Raw genomic sequence first — 22,736 nt, 5'->3', positions numbered from 1 at the left:
AATCTATGGGGTATTGTCAAGAGGAAAATGAGAAACAAGAGACCAAAAAATGCAGATGAGCTTAAGGCCACTGTCAAAGAAACCTGGGCTTCCATACCACCTCAGCAGTGCCACAAACCGATCACCTCCATGCCACGCTGAATTGAGGCAGTAATTAAAGCAAAAGGAGCCCCTACCAAGTATTGAGTACATATACAGTAAATGAACATACTTTCCAGAAGGCCAACAATTCACTAAAAATGTTTTTTTTATTGGTCTTATGATGTATTCTAATTTTTTGAGATAGTGAATTGGTGGGTTTTTGTTAAATGTGAGCCAAAATCATCACAATTAAAAGAACCAAAGACTTAAACTACTTCAGTCTGTGTGCACTGAATTTATTTAATACACGAGTTTCACAATTTGAGTTGAATTACTGAAATAAATGAACTTTTCCACGACATTCTAATTTATTGAGATGCACCTGTATATATTGTATTTATTAATATTTGTTGTTTAGGGGTCTGTTATGTGATTATTTCTAAGGTATTTATACTGACTATGAGTTTAAGGACTTGTCATGTATTAGATTATTATGTCATGTGAAATGTGTGAAGGTTAATGGGAATTTATGGATATTTATGGGAACAAAATGTAGCTTGAAACGTCACATATGCAATATTTTATTAGAACTTTTATATATTTATTTGTATTTATTTTTTGCATTTGTGCATTTGCATTTTATGTTCTTATAAACTAGATTTATTCTGGTCGAGTGCTTTCATTAACTCTAATTTTGGATTTTCTTGCTTTACATGGTGTGGAACTTTCCTATATAAGGCCAGTGAATGTATTTGTACGAAATTAAACTCAACAATTTTGGATTTTGTTTTTATTGATATATTGTATCACTTTGATAATAGCTGGCATCTGTATTTACTGTCAGGCCAGGTCTTAACCATGGGGATGTTACTGCACACTCTGGACGTGTGGAGTTGCACAGCCCACGTCCCTCAGTGATGTTCTAAGAAATCAGACCAACAGCGTTAATAGCCTGAACACTTAATAAAACTCAAAAAAGGGCTTCCAAAAGCACACTAATTAAGATCTAAATGTCAGCCAGTGGGTAGGAAAATGCATCAAAGTAAGTTTACAGGAACCAGTCTGTACTAGTGAAAAGTAAAGTAGATCATGACTTTCCTAAAGATGCCACTAACTTATTCTTCTATCATTACAGCTTTGAAATCCCAATCACGATTGTGTTTGATTCAAAAATTAAGCATCAACACAGCAACCAAATTTGACATCACTGACGACAAAACTTGTTATCCCTCAGACATGTGATATATAGAAAAAAAACCTCTGAATATGTCTTGTGTACAGACACTCTTGTTTAAATGTTTGCTTACGTCAGATTTTAAAAAGGTGGAATAAAATGTGTGCACATAATACAAGACAGGCATTATGGCATATGAGTGACTGCAAATAAAAATGTCTTTCATCAGGTCTTAAAGAAACAAACAAAAAACACAGCCAACCCACATGTAGATACACAAACACTGGCAGATCTTAAGGTGTCCAAACAACTTCAAATCAAATCAAATCAAATCACTTTATTGTCACACAGCCATATACACAAGTGCAATGGTGTGTGAAATTCTTGGGTGCAGTTCTGATCAACATAGCAGTCGTGACAGTGATGAGACATATACCAATTTACAATAACATCAAATTAACACAGCACGATTTAAACATCTGATATACACATAATTACACTCAACAGTATACAAATAATAACATACACTGTATAGTATACAATACGCACTATATAGATACACATTATTCAATAAAAATAAAAAATAAAAATATATAAAAAAGTATATATAGTATATATAGAATGTACAGTATTGTACTGTATTGACATTCAGGCTGTCGGTTGATAGTCAGTTGTTAAGAGAGAATATAATATAATAATAATATAATTTATGACAGTCCGGTGTGAGATATAAGAGTAAGGGTAATAAAGTGCAGTGCTGATGTATTTTGATCGTGGGAGATCAAGAGTTCAGAAGTCTGATTGCTTGGGGGAAGAAACTATCATGAAATCGGCTGGTGCGGGTCCTGATGCTGCGATACCGCCTACCTGATGGTAGCAGTGAGAACAGCCCATGGCTCGGGTGGCTGGAGTCTCTGATGATCCTCCGAGCTTTTTTCACACACCGCCTTGTATATATTTCCTGGAGGGAGGGAAGCTCACCTCCGATGATGTGTCTGGCAGTTCGCACCAACCTTTGCAGTGCTTTGCGGTTGTGGGCGGTGCTATTGCCGTACCAGGCGGAGATGCAGCCAGTCAGGATGCTCTCTACAGTGCAGGTGTAGAACCGTGTGAGGGTGTGGCGGTTCATTCCAAACTTCCTCAGCCGACTCAGGAAGAAGAGGCGCTGACGAGCCTTCTTCACAACGACTTCAGTGTGGATGGACCATGTGAGTTCCTCAGTGATGTGGACACCCAGGAACTTGAAGCTGCTGACTCTCTCCACCGGTGCTCCATTGATGGTGATGGGACTGTGTTCTCTGTCTTTTCTTATGAAGTCCACCACAAGCTCCTTTTTCTTACTGACGTTGAGGGAGAGGTTGTGCTCCTGACACCAGTGTGTCAGTGTGTGCACCTCCTCTCTGTAGGCTGTTTCATCATTGTCAGTGATCAGACCTACCACCGTCGTGTCATCAGCAAACTTAACGATGGCATTGGAGCTCAGTCATGTGTGTACAAGGAATACAGTAGTGGGCTGAGAACACAGCCCTGTGGGGCTCCAGTGTTGAGGGTCAGTGATGAGGAGATGTTGCTGCCTATTCTAACCACCTGGCGTCTGCTTGACAGGAAGTCCAGGATCCAGCTGCACAGCGAGCTGTTTAAGCCCAGAGCCCGGAGTTTCTCATCTAGTTTGGAGGGCACTATGGTGTTGAATGCTGAGCTGTAGTCTACAAACAGCATTCTCACATAAGTGTTCTTTTTTTCCAGGTGGGAGAGAGCAGTGTGTATTGTAGATGCAATGGCATCATCAGTGGAGCGGTTGTTGCGGTAAGCAAACTGCAGCGGGTCAAGAGAGAGAGGCAGCACAGAGCAGATGTAATCTCTGATTAGTCTCTCAAAGCATTTGCTGATGATGGGGGTCAGAGCAACAGGACGCCAGTCATTTAAGCAAGTTATTTTTGATTGTTTTGGGACAGGCACAATGGTGGATGTTTTAAAGCATGTGGGGACTACAGACAAAGAGAGGGAAAGGTTGAAAATGTCTGTAAAAACACCAGCCAGCTGGTTCGCGCACGCTCTGATGACGCAGCCCGGAATGCCGTCTGGGCCCGCGGCTTTGCGGATATTCACCCGTCGGAAGGATCGGGTTACATCCGCTACAGAGACGGAGAGTGAAGTAACCTCTGTAGCTAACTTCGTCCAATAAGAGCATTTATACTTATTATCCTGTTTCATAGCCAAGAATAAGGCCTTTCAGGCTGTGCATTCAGGGTGCAGGAAGTAATGCAGCAGAGATTATTAAACTCTGTTTAAGTTCTGTGAGTAGTGCATTTCTTTCCCAGTAGCTGGGTAGCCCTCATTAAATATGAATGCTGTGCTGTGTAGGTCTAGAGTAGTAATGTGATCTTTGTCCAAAGGGATAAAGAGTGTGGCTCTGTAGCATATTGTGAACTGTGCATGTGTGTTTATTTGTTTGTTTGTGTGTGTGTGTGTGTGTGTGTGTGGCAGTTCAGAGGTCCAAACATGAGATCCTCTAATTGAAAGTTTCCTGTCAGAGCACAATGTCTAGTATTTTGTCATGGGACTACTGCACAGATCTGATGCATAGATTTGGAATCATGCAAAATACAGTGGAAAGCTTTCAGTTACATATTAAAGGGATTATTCACCCAAAAATGAAAATTCTTACATCTAACATTGTTTACTCTACCATTATTTACCTTCATATCATTCCAGCCCTGTTTTACTTTCGCTTTGCTCCTCAAACAAATCTACTGTATGGCTTCAGAAGACTTGGAATATAGCGCATGAGTCATATGAACCACTTTTAGTCATTTTAGAGCTTGACAACCCCAGCTGTCAACCCCAGAACATTATTCACTCATTATGAGGAAAAGAGTGGCAAGGATATTTTTCAAAATTCACCTTTAGTGTTCCAGAGAAGAGACAAAGTCATATGGGTTTGGAATGACAAGAAGGTGAGTAAATAATTACAGATTTTTCATTTTTGAATGAACTATTCCTTTAAATCATAGTGAAAACTTGCACTTCTGCATAATAATTGTAAGCATTGTTACAAAAACATCTCGGGCATGCATCTGGTATTCGATGCATCAAAACTAAACCTCCTTTTCTCATGCAAAGTTTCATGAAACCACCAAACTGCCAATACCCTCAAACAAAACCCATTTACTTTTACATGAGATAAGATAGAGGCATTTCCTCTTCACGCAGCTAACATCAAATGCAGGAGACTTCATGGAGATCTATCAAAGGTGTTTGTGCCAAATACAAATATAATCTATACTTTGCAAATTTGTGCCAGATAAGTCTTACACAACAGAAGATAACATCCTGTTTATTTTAGCAGATATATAAGACTTTATTGGCTGTAGGCCAGATTCATCAGAAGTAGGTTCACACAGAATCTCTGACTGTAAAGCTCTGCAGAATTCCACAGAATTTAAACACTCATCATTACATACAGTATATTCGAGTTGTCTGTCTCCTCCCCTTTTAATATGTATGGCTCTACACAATACCTGCCCCTTGCATGTTAATTTATAAAATATTTTGTCTAATTTGATAATGTTTTCATTTACCAATAAGAGTGTAGTACTCTTATTGTTGCTATCCATGTTACTATCATCCATTCTATACAATTCTGTAGAATTTCCCTGCAGAAAAGGAAAAGAAAGTCTGCATATTACATTTGGGCTCAAGCAATAAAAAGGAAGGATGTCTTATTAGTGAAAGGATTCATCTTTCTTTCCATTTTAATCAATCGATTCTTTATCTATGGGCTCATTTGAATGCAAATCTCTCAGATAAGCCTCAACCCAAAATAGAAAGAGCAACTTATCCGTCTAAAAGAGTACATGGGCTGAAACAGTTGCTAACAAATTGCTTTCATGTGAGTTTGGACAGGCAAACAGCAAACTGTAGCACTGATGCATGAGAGGCTATCAGAGCTGTGATCACCAGCCTCAGCCCTACAGCTGCCACAGAAGCCCAGGCCAATTTTAGCTGAGGGGAAGGAAGGGCTGCCTGAAGAATAAATCCACTGACTGAATGAGCTGAGATGTGCTCCATTCTTCTACTCGAACAGAAACAAAAAGCTGTGTTTTGATCACTGGCCCCCACCTCACAGGTTTCACAAAACCGCTTACATTTCTTATGGTAAAATTTGACTGCTCCTTAATTTGACACCCAGTGAGAGAGTTGAGAAACATACTTGCTATTGCTTCCTTTGAAGAAATAGTTCACCCAAGCATTAAAATGTATTTCTTTCTGTATGTCATTTTTTAATCACTCTCATGTCATTCCAAAGCCACATGCTGTTATTTTTACTGTGGAAAGCCAGAAGAATTTGTATGCAGCTTTTTTCATTAGGTCAAAGTTGTAAATCTCCAAAAATGATAAATAAGGACTACTTTGAAGTAGTTAATATGACTTGTGTGCTACATAGTAAGTTATCTGAAGTCATATTGTATAATAACTTTGTGTGAGGAACAGACTAAAATTGGGGTGGGGTGGAGTAATAGGGTTAAAAACAGTGTTACAATGAATGTAAACTTTAATACAGTGAAAAAGACACTCTATTAGCATAACATAAATATATATAAATAAATAAAAATGTCCAACATTCTTCTGAATGTCCATGTACTAAAATAAAATATTTGATGCCATGAGTGTACCTTCATTTACTATTACTATTATTTTGAATGTCCATGGAAAATGAAGTATGAAAATACTAGAAAAGGTAGTGTCCTCCCAACTATGTTCATTTCTACAGAACATTTTTATATGTGAACAATTTCAGTCGGGATTTAGGCCCCATCACAATACAGAGACTGCACTTTTCAGAGTTACAAATGACTTGCTCTTATCATCTGATCGTGGCTGCATTTCTCTTCTAGTGCCTTTAGATCTTAGTGCTGCCTTCGACACCATAGATCACGACATTCTCTTGAATAGGCTTAAGAATTATGTTGGCATTAGTGGACTTGCATTAGCATGGTTTAGGTCCTATTTAGCAGACCGCTACCACTTTGTCTGTGTAAACGAGGAATTGTCAAATCAAACAAAAGTTAAGTATGGAGTGCCACAGGGATCAGTTTCAGGGCCTCTGCTTATATATGCTTCCTTTGGGAGATATTATCAGGAATCGTGGAATAAGTTTCCACTGTTATGCCGATGATACCCAACTTTATATTTCGAAATTTCACAATTCTCCAAATTAGCAGAGTATATCAATGAAATCAAAGATTGGATGGCCAGAAATTTCCTTCAACTCAATTCCGACAAAACAGAGGTACCTAATATTGGACCAAAAACCTCTAAAAATAAGCCACTAAAATATAATTTGACTCTCGATGGATGTACTGTTACATCGTCTTCGACAGCGAAGAACTTAGGTGTTAAATTTTATACCAATCTGTCCTTTGAAAATAAAATTTCCAATGTCTGTAGAACAGCATTCTTCCACCTCAGAAATATTGCTAAGTTTTGTCTGTTGCTGATGTCGAAAAAACTAATTCATGCATTTATGACCTCAAGACTAGATTATTGTAATGCATTACTGGGAGGATGTCCAGCAAGATCAATAAATAAACTTCAATTGGTTCAAAATGCAGCAATCAGAGTGCTGACTAGAACCAAGAAATATGATCATATTAGCCCCATTTTAACATCGTTACATTACATACCTGTTAAATTTCATATTAATTAAAAAATTTTGTTAACTACATACAAAGCTTTGAACTGTCTAGCTCCGCAGTACTTAAGTGACCTTCTACCACGCTATATTCCATCACATTCATTACGATCACAAAATTCTGGCCTGTTAATAGTTTCTAGAATATCAAAATCCACAAAAGGAGGTAGATCATTTTCCTATTTGGCTCCTAAACTATGGAATAATCTCCATAACACTGTTTGGAATGCAGACACACTCACTCAGTTTAAGTCTAGACTAAAGACTCATCTATTTAGACAGGTATACACCTAATTTATCCATCAACTCACAATTAGGCTGCTTTAGTTAGGTCTGCCGGAACCAGAAACATTTATCATGCTCTATAACTCTGCAAAGAATTGAATGTAATCTACGATAAAATTATTCTATTTGTTTCCCTGTCTCTGGATTCATATCCCGAGGTTACCAGAGCCTGCCAGATCCAGCTCTGTTCCTTCTTGGTGTCAGACTCCACTCCTATGTGTCTCTAGAGTGATGATGACGAAATGCTGCCAGTGCCATCCAGACATCACTTCAGTCTATTACGATGGACTTCAGGGGATGAACTGATGCCAACTCAAACCATAAGACATGGGATACTCATGTGCCACTGCCTGAACCTTGGACTTAGGATAGACTTCACCGAAATGACCTGCTGGTTGAACTGCGATGCACCTCACTGATCTCTGCCTGCATCACCTTGGTCTAATGATGGACTACACTCTAGAAATGGAATACATAGACTTTCTATTATTTGCCAACAAAAGCTTTCATCGGCCAACTAACAAAGGACAATACATCAATGTGAACTTCTGCAGTTAATCCAGGATGAACTTCAAAGACATTAGTCATTAATCTTACAGTTCATACAAACTCTTTGTATAAACACTGGCCCTTAACACTTACTTAGTTTACTAATCTTAAACTATGACCTGTACTGCACATAAACAACTAATATTGGCATTAAATTCATGCTGGTTAGCCAGAGGGGAACTGGCTCCCACAGTGAGCCTGGTTTCAACCAAAGTTATTATTCTACATTAACCAACATCTTATGGAGTTTTGTGTTTCTTGCCACAGGCACCTTCAACTGGCTCACTGGGGTTCTAAATACAATTATGATTTCATTATTTATTTTTATACACAATTTACAATCATATTTAATCAAACTACACAATGATGACTCTAAGACTTTATAGATATTACAGTTTTCATTTTTCTGTTAATGCAAGATTTTCTGTGTTGTGAAAAGCGCTATACAAATAAAAATGACTTGTCATGATATATATATATATATATATATATATATATATATATATATATATATATATATATATATATATATATATACAGGATATATGTTTGGAAGGGCATAACGATCAGTAAATGATAACATAATTGCCTTTTTTTGATGAGCTTCACCCATCTACTGTAATTTTAGCAGTGTTTAAAATATCTAAAGAGCCAGATCAGGTCAGATTTCACACCAACAAGTGACCTCTCATTGCCACACATGCAGAATGACCCTCTTGACCCTTACTTGTGTTCACACTTGTGTCTGACAGACAGTATTCAATTAGCAGGCTATTACAGTTGGCATTCAGCAGGTGGAACAATTTGCTTTCATGTATCTTGTTAGATCAGCATAACAACTGGCGGTGTAAAAATATTTTGATGCATTACGATGCATCTTTATCTGAAAATGAAAATTCAATGCAAATATTACAGAATACATTGATTATAATTACTATAATGTAATTACTATAATGTACACGATCATATAATATACTGTATATTTTCCATAAAATACAATTCCTGACCTATTTCCAGATCCCGAATATCCTTCTGGTCCTTCTGATGCATTCAATTGTCCACCCACTTGTCCATCCTAACCCAGTGACTCAAAATAATAAAATCTAATTGTGATCAAATTAATGACTTCATTATGCATTGTAGGGCTGGTTGGTATAACCACATATACAGTACAATGTCACAGCAGAAATATATCAACTTGTAGAGATTTTGCCATTGATACTGCAGTGGATGTATTCATGATACTACTGTGGGCAGAACAGCTTTACGTTATTTACACATGAGAGGAATGTGATAGAGCGGGACATGCCCCAAACATGTCAAGAGGAGAACTTTTAATTAAGGGTTATTATGTAACTTTAGTTGTTTATTTGTTTATGGTTGCTGAGTAATATCACAACTTGCCTCACTAATTGATGTGCAGTAGATTTGTTTTTATATGCGATTAATCATGCCCCTTGAACATACGTAAACTGTCCGTAATAAGATTTTTTTTGTATCAGCGGAGCATTTCATGCAAGTTGCAGTCAGCAGGGGGCAGCCCAGTGGTACAGGTACACTTATCGATAACAGGCAGCACCAAATGAGCCTCAGTACAGTAGCATGCTTTCTTGCATTTAATAACAGCTGGATGGATCGAGACATGTTTTTGAAAGTTTCAAACTACATTTTGAAAAACCACCAAAAACCACAGCATTTGTTGTGTGAGACATACTGAAATATGACACGATGCAACCAAAGTGAAACCCTCCAAAAGCGTCTATCTGAAAATAAACCAAAAACGCATCCTGAGAACATCTCTTAAAGGGATAGTTCACCCAAAAATTACAATTCTCTCATCATTTACTCACCCTCATGCCATCCAGGATGTGTATGTCTTTCTTTCTTCAGCAGGACACAAACAAAGATTTAAAAAAAATTATCTCAGCTCTGTAGGTCCATACAATGCAACTGAATGGTGATCAGACCTTTGTAGCTGTAAAAATGAACAAAGAAAGGAAACATAAAAGCAACCCATATGATTCTGGTGTTTAAATCCATATCTTCAGAAGCAATATAATAGTGTGGGAGAGAAACAGAACAACATTTAAGTGCTTTTTATCCCCTCTAAATCTCCTCTTTAACTTTCACTTTCAGATGTAAAAGTGAAACTGAACAGGCACAACATATGACTTTCAGATGTAAAAGTGAAAGTTAAGTGGAGATTTAGAGTAAAAAAGGACTTTAATTTTGATCTGTTTCTTACCCACACCTATTATATCACTTCTGACGATATGGATTTAACCACTGGAGTATTAAGGATTACTTCTATGTTTCCTTTATGTGATTTTTGAAGCTACAAATGTCTGATCACCATTCACTTGCATTGTATGGACCAGTGGCGTAGCCAAGGGTGGGATTAGACCCAGGCCCACCAAGAGTATTACAGAATATTCTCTGACTTCAAATATATATTTATAATATATATATACATTAAAATGCGTAAATTCTGATTTCTGAAAGTGTGAAAGTACTGTTTGAATGTGCCGCTTCTCTGTTGTTTAGGAAAATTTGGTAAAAAAAAATAAAAAATACCAAAAAATGGGTGAAAACTTGGCTTCTCCATTTTTAATGAAGCCCACCCAAAAGTAATTTCCTCACTATGCCCTTGTAAGGACCTACAAAGCTGAGATATTCTTCTAAAAATCTCTAAGAAAGTCATACACATCTGGGATGGCATGAGGGTGAGTAAATGATGAGAGAATTTTCTTTTTGTGTGAACTATCCCTTTACATCTGCCTTGGATGGACTGACATTGTAAAATGGATTGCAGTGGACCGTAGGCTAATGATAGGCTTATGTTCAATGATATGAAATTAAAACAAAAAAATATATTGACATCTAAAGCCACTTTTTGTATTGTCCAATCAATGCTTTACTTGTCTGACACAATAATGTTATGTATTTGAATGATATGACTTTATATTTATTACATATATTTATAAATGCAATAAATTATTATATAAATATAATTTTAATTATATACTGTATATTTAACATACTTTAATTATATACTATATATTTAATCTTTATTAGGGTGTTTTTCTGAAAATATTGATATATGCAATTAACTGTGAATAATTTGATTAATTAATCAGCACATCATGTCATTAATTTGGTTAAACATTTGAATTGATTGCTCTAAAAATTAGTTTTTAGTCAAGTGCTACATAATGTGAAGGTGTTTCAGCACTGAGGCCAGACTTATCATTCATTATAAATAATCGTTTTGGTTTGCATCCGAGTTCTAAATAAAAAGTAAATACATTTCCAGCAAAATTAACTATGATGAAATATACTGCTACCTTGATATAAAATTACTCACGCCATGATATAAGATTTGGGTAATTTCAACCATTCCTAAAGCATTGCATTATTTAGTAAAGAATCGATAAGTCGATGCTACAGAAAACAATCTTGACTGATAATGCAATTTGCGCTACAAACATAATCGAAGGTCTAAAAATTTAAGATTATATAAAACTAAATTGATGTGATTGTTTGGAGTATACAATTAATTCCTACAAATATTAAGGCTTGTTTCTACTCTGATCTTTCGAAAAACATGTACCACCTCATTGCCAAATGGCAGCAGACAGACATGTGGCGTCTCTGGCAGAGACAGCATATCTAAAGCCATAGTGACAGCCTGCGCTCCTCAGGCAGCTGAACAGTGGGCTGTGTGTTTTCCTTTATTTAAAATTGTGGCTGCACACAGGATCCTCATAAACCTCTTTCTGTGTAAGTGCACTGGGATACAGCAGTCATATCACACCACGACCCCCTGATCTGGGGCCATTTGACAGACGCGTGGCTAATTTGGTGCTCTCTCCTAAAGCTGAAGAGCCCTTGTGTTAAGCAGCTGAGAACCATGTCTGGGGTCCCGAGGCTAAAATCACTACCTGCTGTTTGAAGACAGTTCTAGAAAGTGCATAAACGTGTTTATAGCCCTTCTGAAGAATCGTTTAAACCACGGCCAATGGATTTGTCATGCACTTTTTAATAATTAATTCCTTCTAACAATTTAGTGTTAGTGTTAATAAATGTGCCATTTATTATTTTTTTGTTCTCATAAGCAAGTTTCCTAGCTCATCGTGTAAACATGGAGAATTGAATTGTGAGAATCCATAGAATATTATGCAGAACTGCATTACATGCTTGCTGCAATATGATACGAACACCAAAAATGTGTCTTGACTAACCACATTTTACATCAACGCTCTAAGACTGACTTTACACCAAGTATTTAACCTCTCAATGGCATGCATATATAATCCTGAAAAGGAACGTGTCTTGTTTTTGAAAATGACAGATTGAGAGCTCTCTATAGAAGTGCCAGGAATTCATCTAGTGTAAGATGACAAGTTGCTCAAAGTCAACTGAAATCATCACACCTGCACATACTAAGATTCTGATGACACTTTATTTAAGTCAACCTGTGGGTTCTGCACATGTGTGGCCTGAATTTGAAACCTGTGTTCATTGCCTAAAATGTGAGGCCAGGCTCTCTATGAAAGGTGTTAGTGATATGACTTCAAAAGATTTCTATTCTATTCAGTTATGTACTAAACAGTGAACACATGCTGTTGATAGCCTACTTTAAAGATCCATAAAAATGTCTTTGGTAAGTGTAACTGTGGGCGAATTAAGCAGCGCCAAACAAAGTGCCGACTCCATGAAGGGCCCTTCCACAAGGACATTAGCGAAGGGTATATGCGATGGTCAAGGAAGTAATTTTACTGTTTATGATCACATGTCCCTGGGTTGCTTGTCCTCATGATATATTTTGAAGCAAGGTTGTCACTAAGAACATATTACACGTTCAAATGCTTGACAAGCGCTATAGCCCTTTTGCAGCAGATATGTCTCCTCCTCTGCAGTTCACATTTGTCCTCATACATAATATAGTAGACAGCAATAAGCAGAGATACTCCAAAAACAGGGTCCATTTGTCCTATAGTCTAAACCCTGGGGTAACCTAATCATTAAGACCTCTTGTGCACCAAATAACTTCCGGCGGGAAATGTTTATTGATGTATTTAACACATAGCTACATTTACAGTATGCAGTACAGCTATATTATTATTATTATTATTATTATTATTATTATTATTAAAAACTGCATTTATGGAGAGAGTAAGCAATTTTAAATAAGACACAAAAGGCAATGTTTTAAAAAAACTATTACAAAAAGTATATTTATTTGCAACAACAAATTAACAGCTATGAATAAGAGATTCCTATTGTCAGAACAGCTATGGGGTGATGGACGCTGTGCCATCAAGGTAATATTTCAGGCAAAGATAAAGTGACATGTCTTTCATTACTCCTTTCAAGGGGGTTCCAAATGGCCATATATGAGATGCAAGTGCCCTGCTCCCTCCAAAGTTCCCAGTTCAACAGCTCTGCCCTTCGGAATGAGTTGAGTGCAGATCTAATACAATCTGTTATGTACAGTGCAAATACAAATCTGTTATGCAGAGTGCAAATGTTTTTTTTTTTTTTTTTTTTTTTTTTTTTATAGGAATGAAAAGGCAGAAGAGGTTGGATGTGTTGGATAAATATAATAAAGACTAAACTGTGTACTGCACATAGTTATTGCTCAATGGGGCAATTTAACTGATGGATAGCCTTAAGGAAAAAACTGTTCCTGTGCCTGATGGTTCTATCGCCCTGTAACTTAAAGGGATAGTTCACCCAAAAATGAAAATTCTCTCATCATTTACTCAAAGTAATCCATACAACTCCAGTAGTTAAATCCATATCTTCAGAAGTGATATGATAGGTGTGGGTGAGAAACAGATCAATATTTAAGTCATTTTTTGCTAGAAATTCTTCTCCCTGTCCAGTATGCATGAAGAATGTGACTCACCAAAAACACGAAAAGAAGAATGTGAAAGTGATCTGTTTCTCAGCCACACCTATAATATCGCTTCTGAAAATATGGATGAAACCACTGGAGTCTTATGGATTACTTTTATGCTGACTTATTTGACTTTTTTGAGCTTCAAAATTTTGGCACCCATTCACTTGCATTGTATGAACAAACAGCTGAGAAATTATTCTAAAAATCTTAATTTGAGGTCAGCAGAAAGAAAGTCATACACATCTGGGATGGCATAAGAGTGAGAAAATGATAAGAGAATTTTCATTTAATGTAGTGTTGATTCAGTCATATTTTTTTTACTTAAAACCAGCTCATTTAAATATTATCAAATAATGCACATTTTGGGTTACATGACACAATATGTTTTACTATTAAGTCTCAAAATATATTTATTTAATAGTTATACTTGTTTTATCTGTCTTATGCTACACTTATCTGATCTGCAAAGATGTAAAAAATAATTTAAATAAATTATATATATATATATATATATATATATATATATATATATACAGTTGTGCTCAAAAGTTTGCATACCCTTGGAGAATTGGTAATATATGTACCATTTTTAAAGAAAACATGAGTGAGCAAAAAACACATTTCTTTTATTTCTTATGGGATTCATATTCAACTGTAGGTTATAACAGAATGGCACAATCATAAAACAAAACATGGCAACAAAGAAAAAAATGAAATGACCCCTGTTCAAAAGTCTGCATATCCTTAGTTCTTAATACAGTGTATTGCCCCCTTAAGCATCAATGACAGCGTGCAGTCTTTTGTAATAGTTGTCTATGAGGCCCCAAATTCTTGCAGGTGGTATAGCTGCCCATTCGTCTTGGCAAAATGCCTCCAGGTCATGCAAAGTCTTTGGTCGTCTTGCATGAACCGCACGTTTGAGATCTCCCCAGAGTGGCTCAATGATATTAAGGTCAGGAGACTGTGATGGCCACTCCAGAACCTTCACCTTTTTCTGCTGTAACCACTGGAGGGTCAACTTGGCCTTGTGCTTAGTGTCATTGTCGTGCTGGAAAGTCCAAGAGCGTACCATGCGCAGCTTTCGTGCAGAAGAATGCAAATTGTCTGCCAGTATTTTCTGATAACATGCTGCATTTATCTTGCCATCAATTTTCACAAAATTCCCAGTGCCTTTAGAGCTCACACACTCCCAAAACATCAGTGAGCCACCACCATGCTTCACAGTGGGGATGGTATTCTTTTCACTATAGGCCTTGTTGACCCCTCTCCAAACATAGCACTTATGGTTGTGACCATAAAGCTCTATTTTGGTCTTGTCACTCCAAATTACAGTGTGCCAGAATCTGTGAGGCATGTCAAGGTGTTGTCGGGCATATTTTAACCGTGATTTTTTGTGGCATTGGCGCAGTAAAGGCTTCTTTCTGTCAACTCGACCATGCAGCTCATTTTTGTTCAAGTATCGTCGTATTGTGCTCCTTGAAACAACCACACCATCTTTTTCCAGAGCAGGTAACCTGAGGTTACCTATGGGTTTTTCTTTGTATCCCGAACAATTCTTCTGGCAGTTGTGGCTGAAATCTTTCTTGGTCTACCTGACCTTGGCTTGGTATCAAGAGATCCCCGAATTTTCCACTTCTTAATAAGTGATTGAACAGTACTGACTGGCATTTTCAAGGCTTTGGATATCTTTTTATATCCTCTTTATAAAGTTCCATTACCTTGTTACACAGGTCTTTTGACAGTTCTTTTCTGCTCCCCATGGCTCAGTATCTAGCCTGCTCAGTGCATCCACGTGACAGCTAACAAACTCATTGACTATTTATATACAGACACTAATTGCAATTTAAAAAGCCACAGGTGTGGGAAATTAACCTTTAATTGCCATTTAAACCTGTGTGTGTCACCTTGTGTGTCTGTAACAAGGCTTAAACAACGATTTAAGGGTATGTAAACTGTTGGTCAGGGCCATTTGGGTGATTTCTGTTATCATTATGATTTAAAAAGGAGCCAAAGAACTATGTGATAATAAATGGCTTCATATGATCACTATCCTTAAATAAAAGATCAGTTTTTTTTTTTTTTTTTTTTTGCATGATATTTTCAAAATCAATGCCAAAATTTCACAATTTCTGCCAGGGTATGCAAACTTTTGAGCACAACAGTATATATATATATATATATATATATATATATATATATATATATATATATATATATATATTAAATTTATGGTAAAATACTGCCAGTTGTGGTTGCCAGAAATTTACCGTAGCAATACGATGACCATGTTTCAGACATCACGGGAAGTAATTTTTTTGTTTGTTTGTTTGTTTACGGTTCACTATTTATATTATTAAACGATATACAGTAAACTTGATAATGCTAACCTTCTGGAAATATAAAGGTCTTCTTTTCACTTTAAAATGTGTTGTTAATCACTGTAGTAACTACAAAAGGCCACATGATGACTTAAAGTTCATAAAGAGCGGTCCTTCCAGGAGGAATGAATACACATGTAGAGACATTGTTACACAAACAATCACAAAAGACCTTCTGAGTAACACATGTGACACTAAAATAATGCATAAACATGAACTAAACTACATACAATATATAGCACCCCAAAATAACACCCCATTGTACTTAAAGGTGCTATATGTAATATTTTTACTGTACTAAATCATAAAATGACCATAATATGCCATCAGAGAATTAGGAAAAATGCTAAGCTGAAATACTGGATTCTCCGATAACAATGCTACAGCCAGTATATTCTACTTTGAAATTTCCATTCCAGGTTGGAATTTCTGTTTATGTTTTAGCCTGTGTGATCCCGCCCACTACCCACTCACTAATAGTATTTGGACACCACCGGGTTGCCAGATTTGAACAAGTTTCAGGCAAACAACACTGCGTGCTGTAGCCATGGAAGCCAGCAAACGAACTGGATCAGAGATAACAGATTCCACCTCAAAAAAGCCTCGCCATCCGTATAAAAACTACCATGACCAGAGGCGTAGTAAAACAAGGATAAATATTGAAGATGCCTTTGGAAGATGGAGACAGCGTAAAGCCCAGAAATCCTTTAAAACGGATGCTGAGTTGGCTAATTTGCGTGTCAACATTCTGGCAACCTGCATGAGCTTTGAGTCTGGGGCGGGGCAGACAACTCTCCAATATTTTGAATTTGGACTACAGTACCCATTTCAAATGCTTGTTGTCAATCTTACATATAGCACCTTTAAATGATATTAAAAATTTTATGAAACATAACTATTCCCATAAAATACAATAAAATGTGATGGGTCACACATCTGGGAACGCCTGATTATTGTTATAATGGGATTTTAATGATGGACTGAAAGTGCTATTTAAGGACATTCCACGACCTATCCCTGAACCAGATTTTGGACAATTTGGATGTATCCTTGGTGTTATTGTCTTGCTGGAAAGTCCAGTGATCACCGAGCTTCAATGTACACACTGAAGGCATCACATTTTTCATGCCAAAATGGCCTGATACCTGAAAGAATGCATGGTGTCAGTCACATAGTCAGGATAGCTGTTTCCTGCAGCTGCAAAACACCCCCATAACAGGACTGACCCACCTCCATGCTTGACTATGGGTATGGTGTCGTTCTTGTCATCACCTTGTCATCTTACTCCAGACGTACTGCTGACCCATGGATCTAAAACTCATTTTCAGTTTAGTGTCATACATCTATAAAACCTTCTTCCAGGACTCCACAGGTCTTTCCTAATTACTTCTTGAATATTCAAGTCAACATTTCCCTGGGTGAAGTTTTGCTTTCTTCCACACCTCAAGAAGGTTGCTGTTGTACCATATTTAAAAAATTTATGAATGGTGCTGCCAACTTTGTCTATTGGAAATTGAAGTGCCTTGGAAATGAACTTTTAGCCATGACCTTTCTTGTGTAATGAAATAATCTCCTCTATTAGTTTTTGAGACAGCTTATTTTTAATTGCATTTTTTGCATAGAAATACATTTTTGCTTACAACGCTAAACTTACATTTTAAAACTTAAATAAGTGCCATTGCAGATTGATGACTTAATTTTGTTTTAAAACAATTACTTGTGTAGCCTTACATATTTAAGAAACAGCTACATGCAATAGGGGTTGAATAATTATGACATGGCTGTATTTTTTATTTTTATTTTTTAAACCCTGCTATTTAGAAATATTAGGTTATATATTCACACTATGACTTTGAATGTGACACTCAACTGATATAGATGTAAAGTTTAAAAATTCTGGGTCATCAGAAAAGCTTACCTTTGTAAATCCTTACTCTCTTGGGGGGGTTGAATAATTTCGATTGCAACTGTAAATGGTGGCCAGAACTCACATATCACATAAAGGCATCATAAAAGTAATCGAAATGACTCAGGTGGTTTAATCAATGTCTTCTGAAGTGATCCAATAGGTTCTGGGTGTGAACAAACCAATATAACTCCTTTTACACTGTACATCTTGCCATTGCCGTCTCTAGGCACTACCATATGCTCGATTAGACTTCCTAGTGCTTGACGCATGCGCAGAGCCTTAGATGGCGCTATAGGAAGTGTAACTGAGCTTGAAATCACAATCACCTAGGAGACCGCTGTCAAGATTAATGGTGAAAAATGAATTACATTTTGGTCTGTTCTCACCCAAAACCTATTGGATTGCTTCAGAAGACACTAATTAAACCACTGGAATCATATGCATTACTTTTATGACACCTTTATGTGATATTTGGAACTCCTGAGTTCTGTCCACCATTCACTTGCATTGTATGGACCAACAGAACTGAGACATTCTTCTAAAAACTTTCTAACAGAAGAAAGAAAGTCATACACATGTTCGATGGCATGAGGGTGAGCAAATGATGAGCAAATTTTTATTTTGGGGTGAACTATCCCTTTAACTTTTTTTTTTTTTTTTTTTTTTTTTACTGTAGCATTTTTACATTATTTTACAAGTAAAATTACGTACATTTTTACAGTGTGGAAAAGATGCACACTTAGTCGTCTGATTAATGAATGGGGTGCACCATTTCAAAAACATGCAAGCTGTTTAACATGTAGTCTACTTTATGAAAAACTTTCCGATGTTTATTATGAATACTAAGACTTATAACGATGGAACTGCATATTTTAAGAAAAAGCCTACTTCAAAATCTCCATTGCAACCGAAATACTATAAAGTAATACCATTAACATGTGCAAAAAGAATCATAATGTTGATGTCACATACCAGTTCATGTCTTAATCTCCTTAAACATGTGTCCATGTTTCTGCGCTCGGATTTTGATAGAGGTCGATCCATTTCTGCAGATGTCATCAGTGTGAGAGCTATGAATTAATCATCAACTAATCTAATAATCAGTCATCGATCAGTTTTGCAGCGTTTCTTCTGTCGGCGCTTTCATCCTTACAGATGCGCGTCCCTCCCTAACGCTGCAAATGACTCTCTGATCTTAAGCTGAGAGGAAGCCCAAATATGTGGAGCGCCACACAAGAACAAATATCCCGAAGTTGATGAAAGAGACATTTAAATCTATGAAACTCGGCAGTTGCGTGCTGTATCTTGTCGGTGATTTCTCTGCGCGTCCTGACGAAGCGCTGCGTTCTCGTTCTCTGCGCTGCTCCAGCATGAGCGTTTCAAGACTGCCTCAACAGCACTGACGCGCACTCCTCACCGCTCTACAGTGTCCAATTGAGCAAACCTTTCGATTTATGGAATTCTGGGTGATGGACGTGATTGAGGATTAGTGTAGCTGGGTTAAAGCACCTAGTATGCCAACGATCTTGTCTAATTCGCATTGCATTAGCCTTTATAAAAAGGGACAGGTTAAAATGATTGACATATTTCCTTCCCTCTTTTTTCATTAAAGACACCAAACAATCAAATGCAATGCAACATCAACAACCCCTTACCCAGATAACGTGCTAATGCTACATTATAGTAGATCTAAGAATTAAAACATGAAATGTCGTACATAATTTACGAGTTGGCTATTTCCTATGGTCTCGCACGATGTTGTTCACATAAACTCGTACCACTTCATTACAACATTGTAATACATTATTCACATGCCAAGATAGGTGATGGTGTATGCTAAGATTGGTGATCTCTTACTGGTGTTCACACATGGTGGTACACTACTAGTTATTTCTTTCTTTCTTTCTTTATTTGTTTGTTTCTATATTTACTTAATTCTTCTTCTTTTTTTTTTTTTATGTTACTAGTATGAATACCAGTCACATTTAAAAGTGCATGTAAAACAGGAATACAGCTTCAAATAAAAGGTTAGAAATGAAATAAAAAGTTTAATTTCCAAAATATTATTATTTTTTTAATTTTCTCTTGAAATTCTTATTTTTACATGTACATCATTGGGGTCTCTGGGACCCCAGACATAAAACAGTAAAGTCAATCTTAACAGAACATTAAGGTTAATTATGTCATAAACAAACATAAATCTTAACAGGTTAATGGTTTAAATGGACTCATTCAAAGTTGCCACTCATATATGCATTCTCTCAACAAACTTCATGAGATGCATCCTGCATGCTATTAAACTCTATGTTGGGCACTTGTTTGTTGCATTTCCTTCATTGCCCATTCCAATCAGTTTAAAACCAATAAAATAAAGTTAAAATTAAAAAGTTTTGTAAACAAATTTAGATGTGGGCACAATTTTTATTTAGCAAAACTTTACTGTACAAAACTTTCTAGCATTTAAGCTTGTCATAGCAACAAAGTTGTAAGATTGGATATAAATGTATACAGAAAAGATTAGTAAGCGATTATATCACACTAAAATCATGTAAAAAGGATATTATTTGTCTTGTCGCTATACTTTTGAAACAGTGAGTATTTTAACATTTACTGATTGGCCCCATTCACTTCCATTGTAAGTGCCTCACTAACCCAGATATTTTATTTTTTAAAGAAAAGGGACAAGTCAAAAATAATGTTTTGCTGTAATCAATATTATGTCACAAATGCTGTCGATTAAGCTTAACTTGCATAGAACCTGGAATATTCCTTTAAACTTTACTATTTAAAGAAAATATAACACCCATTAACCAGCTCACTGACTCCATACAGAGGAAATTATTCTTGATAAGAAGTTGGACTACATTTTCATGTATATGAATTATGGGCCTCATTTACTAAACAAAAGCAGAATAAATTGATTTGCAGGTTTTTCACACATGAACATAAATTGAAATGGTAGACATCACCTTAAATGTTCTTTCCACCATGGTCATGCATTATATGCAGCATAGCACTCACTTACTGCCTAGTTACAGGAAAACCATTATGATAATAAGATCCATTTTAATGCTCCTGTGCTTTTGGAAATTGAGTGTTCAGCAGTGGCGATTTTAGGGGGTGGCCTGTGGTGGCCTGGGCCACCCCTGAAATCTCATTGGCCACCCTGTGGCCACCCCAGAACTGATTGGTAGTTCATCATGTTCATCAACACAAGAACGAAGAACCAATAGAAACACCTGTCAATCAAAGATGACATCTCAGGTCATTTGTTGATTTAGAGCCACACTGACCCAGGGTCAGTTTTATATTTCTGGCCATTATAGTAGTGGTGGGACTGAAGCTGTGTGAGCTGATCTTTGATCAGTGGGGGGAGGGGCAGGCCGCGGGTGGCCAGGCAGGTGCCGCAGGTCGTGGGCAGCGGGCGCCAGGTCTGGAGTATAATGGTCATTCAGAAGCACGAAACTGACACGAGCTAGCGTCTACCTCCAACTTCCAATGAGTTGACGACGTCGATTTGTGGTCAAAAAGAAAGCTGTTATTTGAGAGGTACGTTCATCTAATCTAACGTTTAATTTATCCCGAATTTCCATGTGAATGTGAAAACATTTTTTCATTGTTACAGTAGCTAGGTTAAAGAGTAAGCTAGACCCTACACCACATTCAGCATGTTATCTTTATATTGACATGAAATATGAAATGCCATGTTTTCTGATTTAATGTGTAAAGGTGTGTAAAGCGTTTTACAGATGTATATGTTCAATAGCTAAAGTTATATATATGGCTAACCTGTGTGTGAAATGGAAGGGTTTGTGGTGTGATTGCACTTTAAATCTTTACATGAGTTATTTATGAGCTCTTTATGTGTATTATTGGTCAGTCAGACCAATAAAATCTTCAACGTTTTTATACCTTATTTGACATTTTAAATATGCAGAGGCAGGGCAAATTGCACTTAAATGCCACAAATGATTTGACTAACTATTTTATTTGGTAATATTCAAAGTAATTGAAGCTATCAGAACATGTGGAAAATAAACCTGAGTAGACACTGTAAATAGAGTTTTGTTTTTTTACTGTATTCAGAGCTCAATCTGCAATTTTGGGGTTTCCAGACAGACACCTATAAGCCCTCGTAGCCAATTTCACACACTGATTTGTACCCAATTTAACAATATTTCTGATGGACAGTGCAGTTATAGCTAATAAATGAATGAATAATTGATTGAATTGCGCCTCAATCAGTTATCACCTGTACTTGTATCTTTTTATGATTATACACTATACCTGATGTTATACGCAGGTTAATTCTCTACAATGAGAATAGCTCTTAAAAATGTGTAACTGACTTTTCCTAAACAATTACTGATTTAAAAATGGATGTTATGTTAAAATAACCAGAGATTCCCAGAAACTGTAATAGGTTGAAATAGAACAGGAATAGAAAACTGTCAAATGTCAAAACAACAGTCTGATATTGAATACAAACAATTCAGTGAATGCTAACATGAGTTTAAGAATTAATTTATTCTACATGTGTAGATGTTAAAGCAAAGCAATGCGATATTTACACATTTTGATCATGTGCCATTCATAAAGGTTCTCCCGGTATTGCCACCCCACACTAGGTCTGTGCCACATCTTGGCCACCCCAGTAAAAATGTCCTGGATATGCCACTGGTGTTCAGGGAGAAACTTTGGCCTGTGCGTGATGTTTAATAACAGCCAATTCATAAATAAGAGCTCGGCTATCACTGAGA

General features: G+C 36.7%; 1 protein-coding gene across 1 annotated transcript in view; it reads right to left on the bottom strand.

Moving 5' to 3' along the window:
• LOC127428179 (PAK4-inhibitor INKA2-like) overlaps positions 1–19,340 on the bottom strand; it is a 28,934-nt gene extending 9,594 nt beyond the window's left edge. Inside the window, exon 1 of the mRNA XM_051676346.1 lies at positions 18,949–19,340. Within this exon, the coding sequence (XP_051532306.1) occupies positions 18,949–19,035 (87 nt within the window). The 5' untranslated portion in view covers positions 19,036–19,340. The remainder of the gene's footprint in view (positions 1–18,948) is intronic.
• Positions 19,341–22,736: the final 3,396 nt, after the last annotated feature.

This window comes from Myxocyprinus asiaticus, chromosome 37 (assembly GCF_019703515.2).
Source record: "Myxocyprinus asiaticus isolate MX2 ecotype Aquarium Trade chromosome 37, UBuf_Myxa_2, whole genome shotgun sequence".
Lineage (NCBI taxonomy): Eukaryota > Metazoa > Chordata > Actinopteri > Cypriniformes > Catostomidae > Myxocyprinus > Myxocyprinus asiaticus.
Note: the sequence above shows the minus strand (reverse complement) of the source record. Positions and strands in the feature narration are given on the sequence as shown.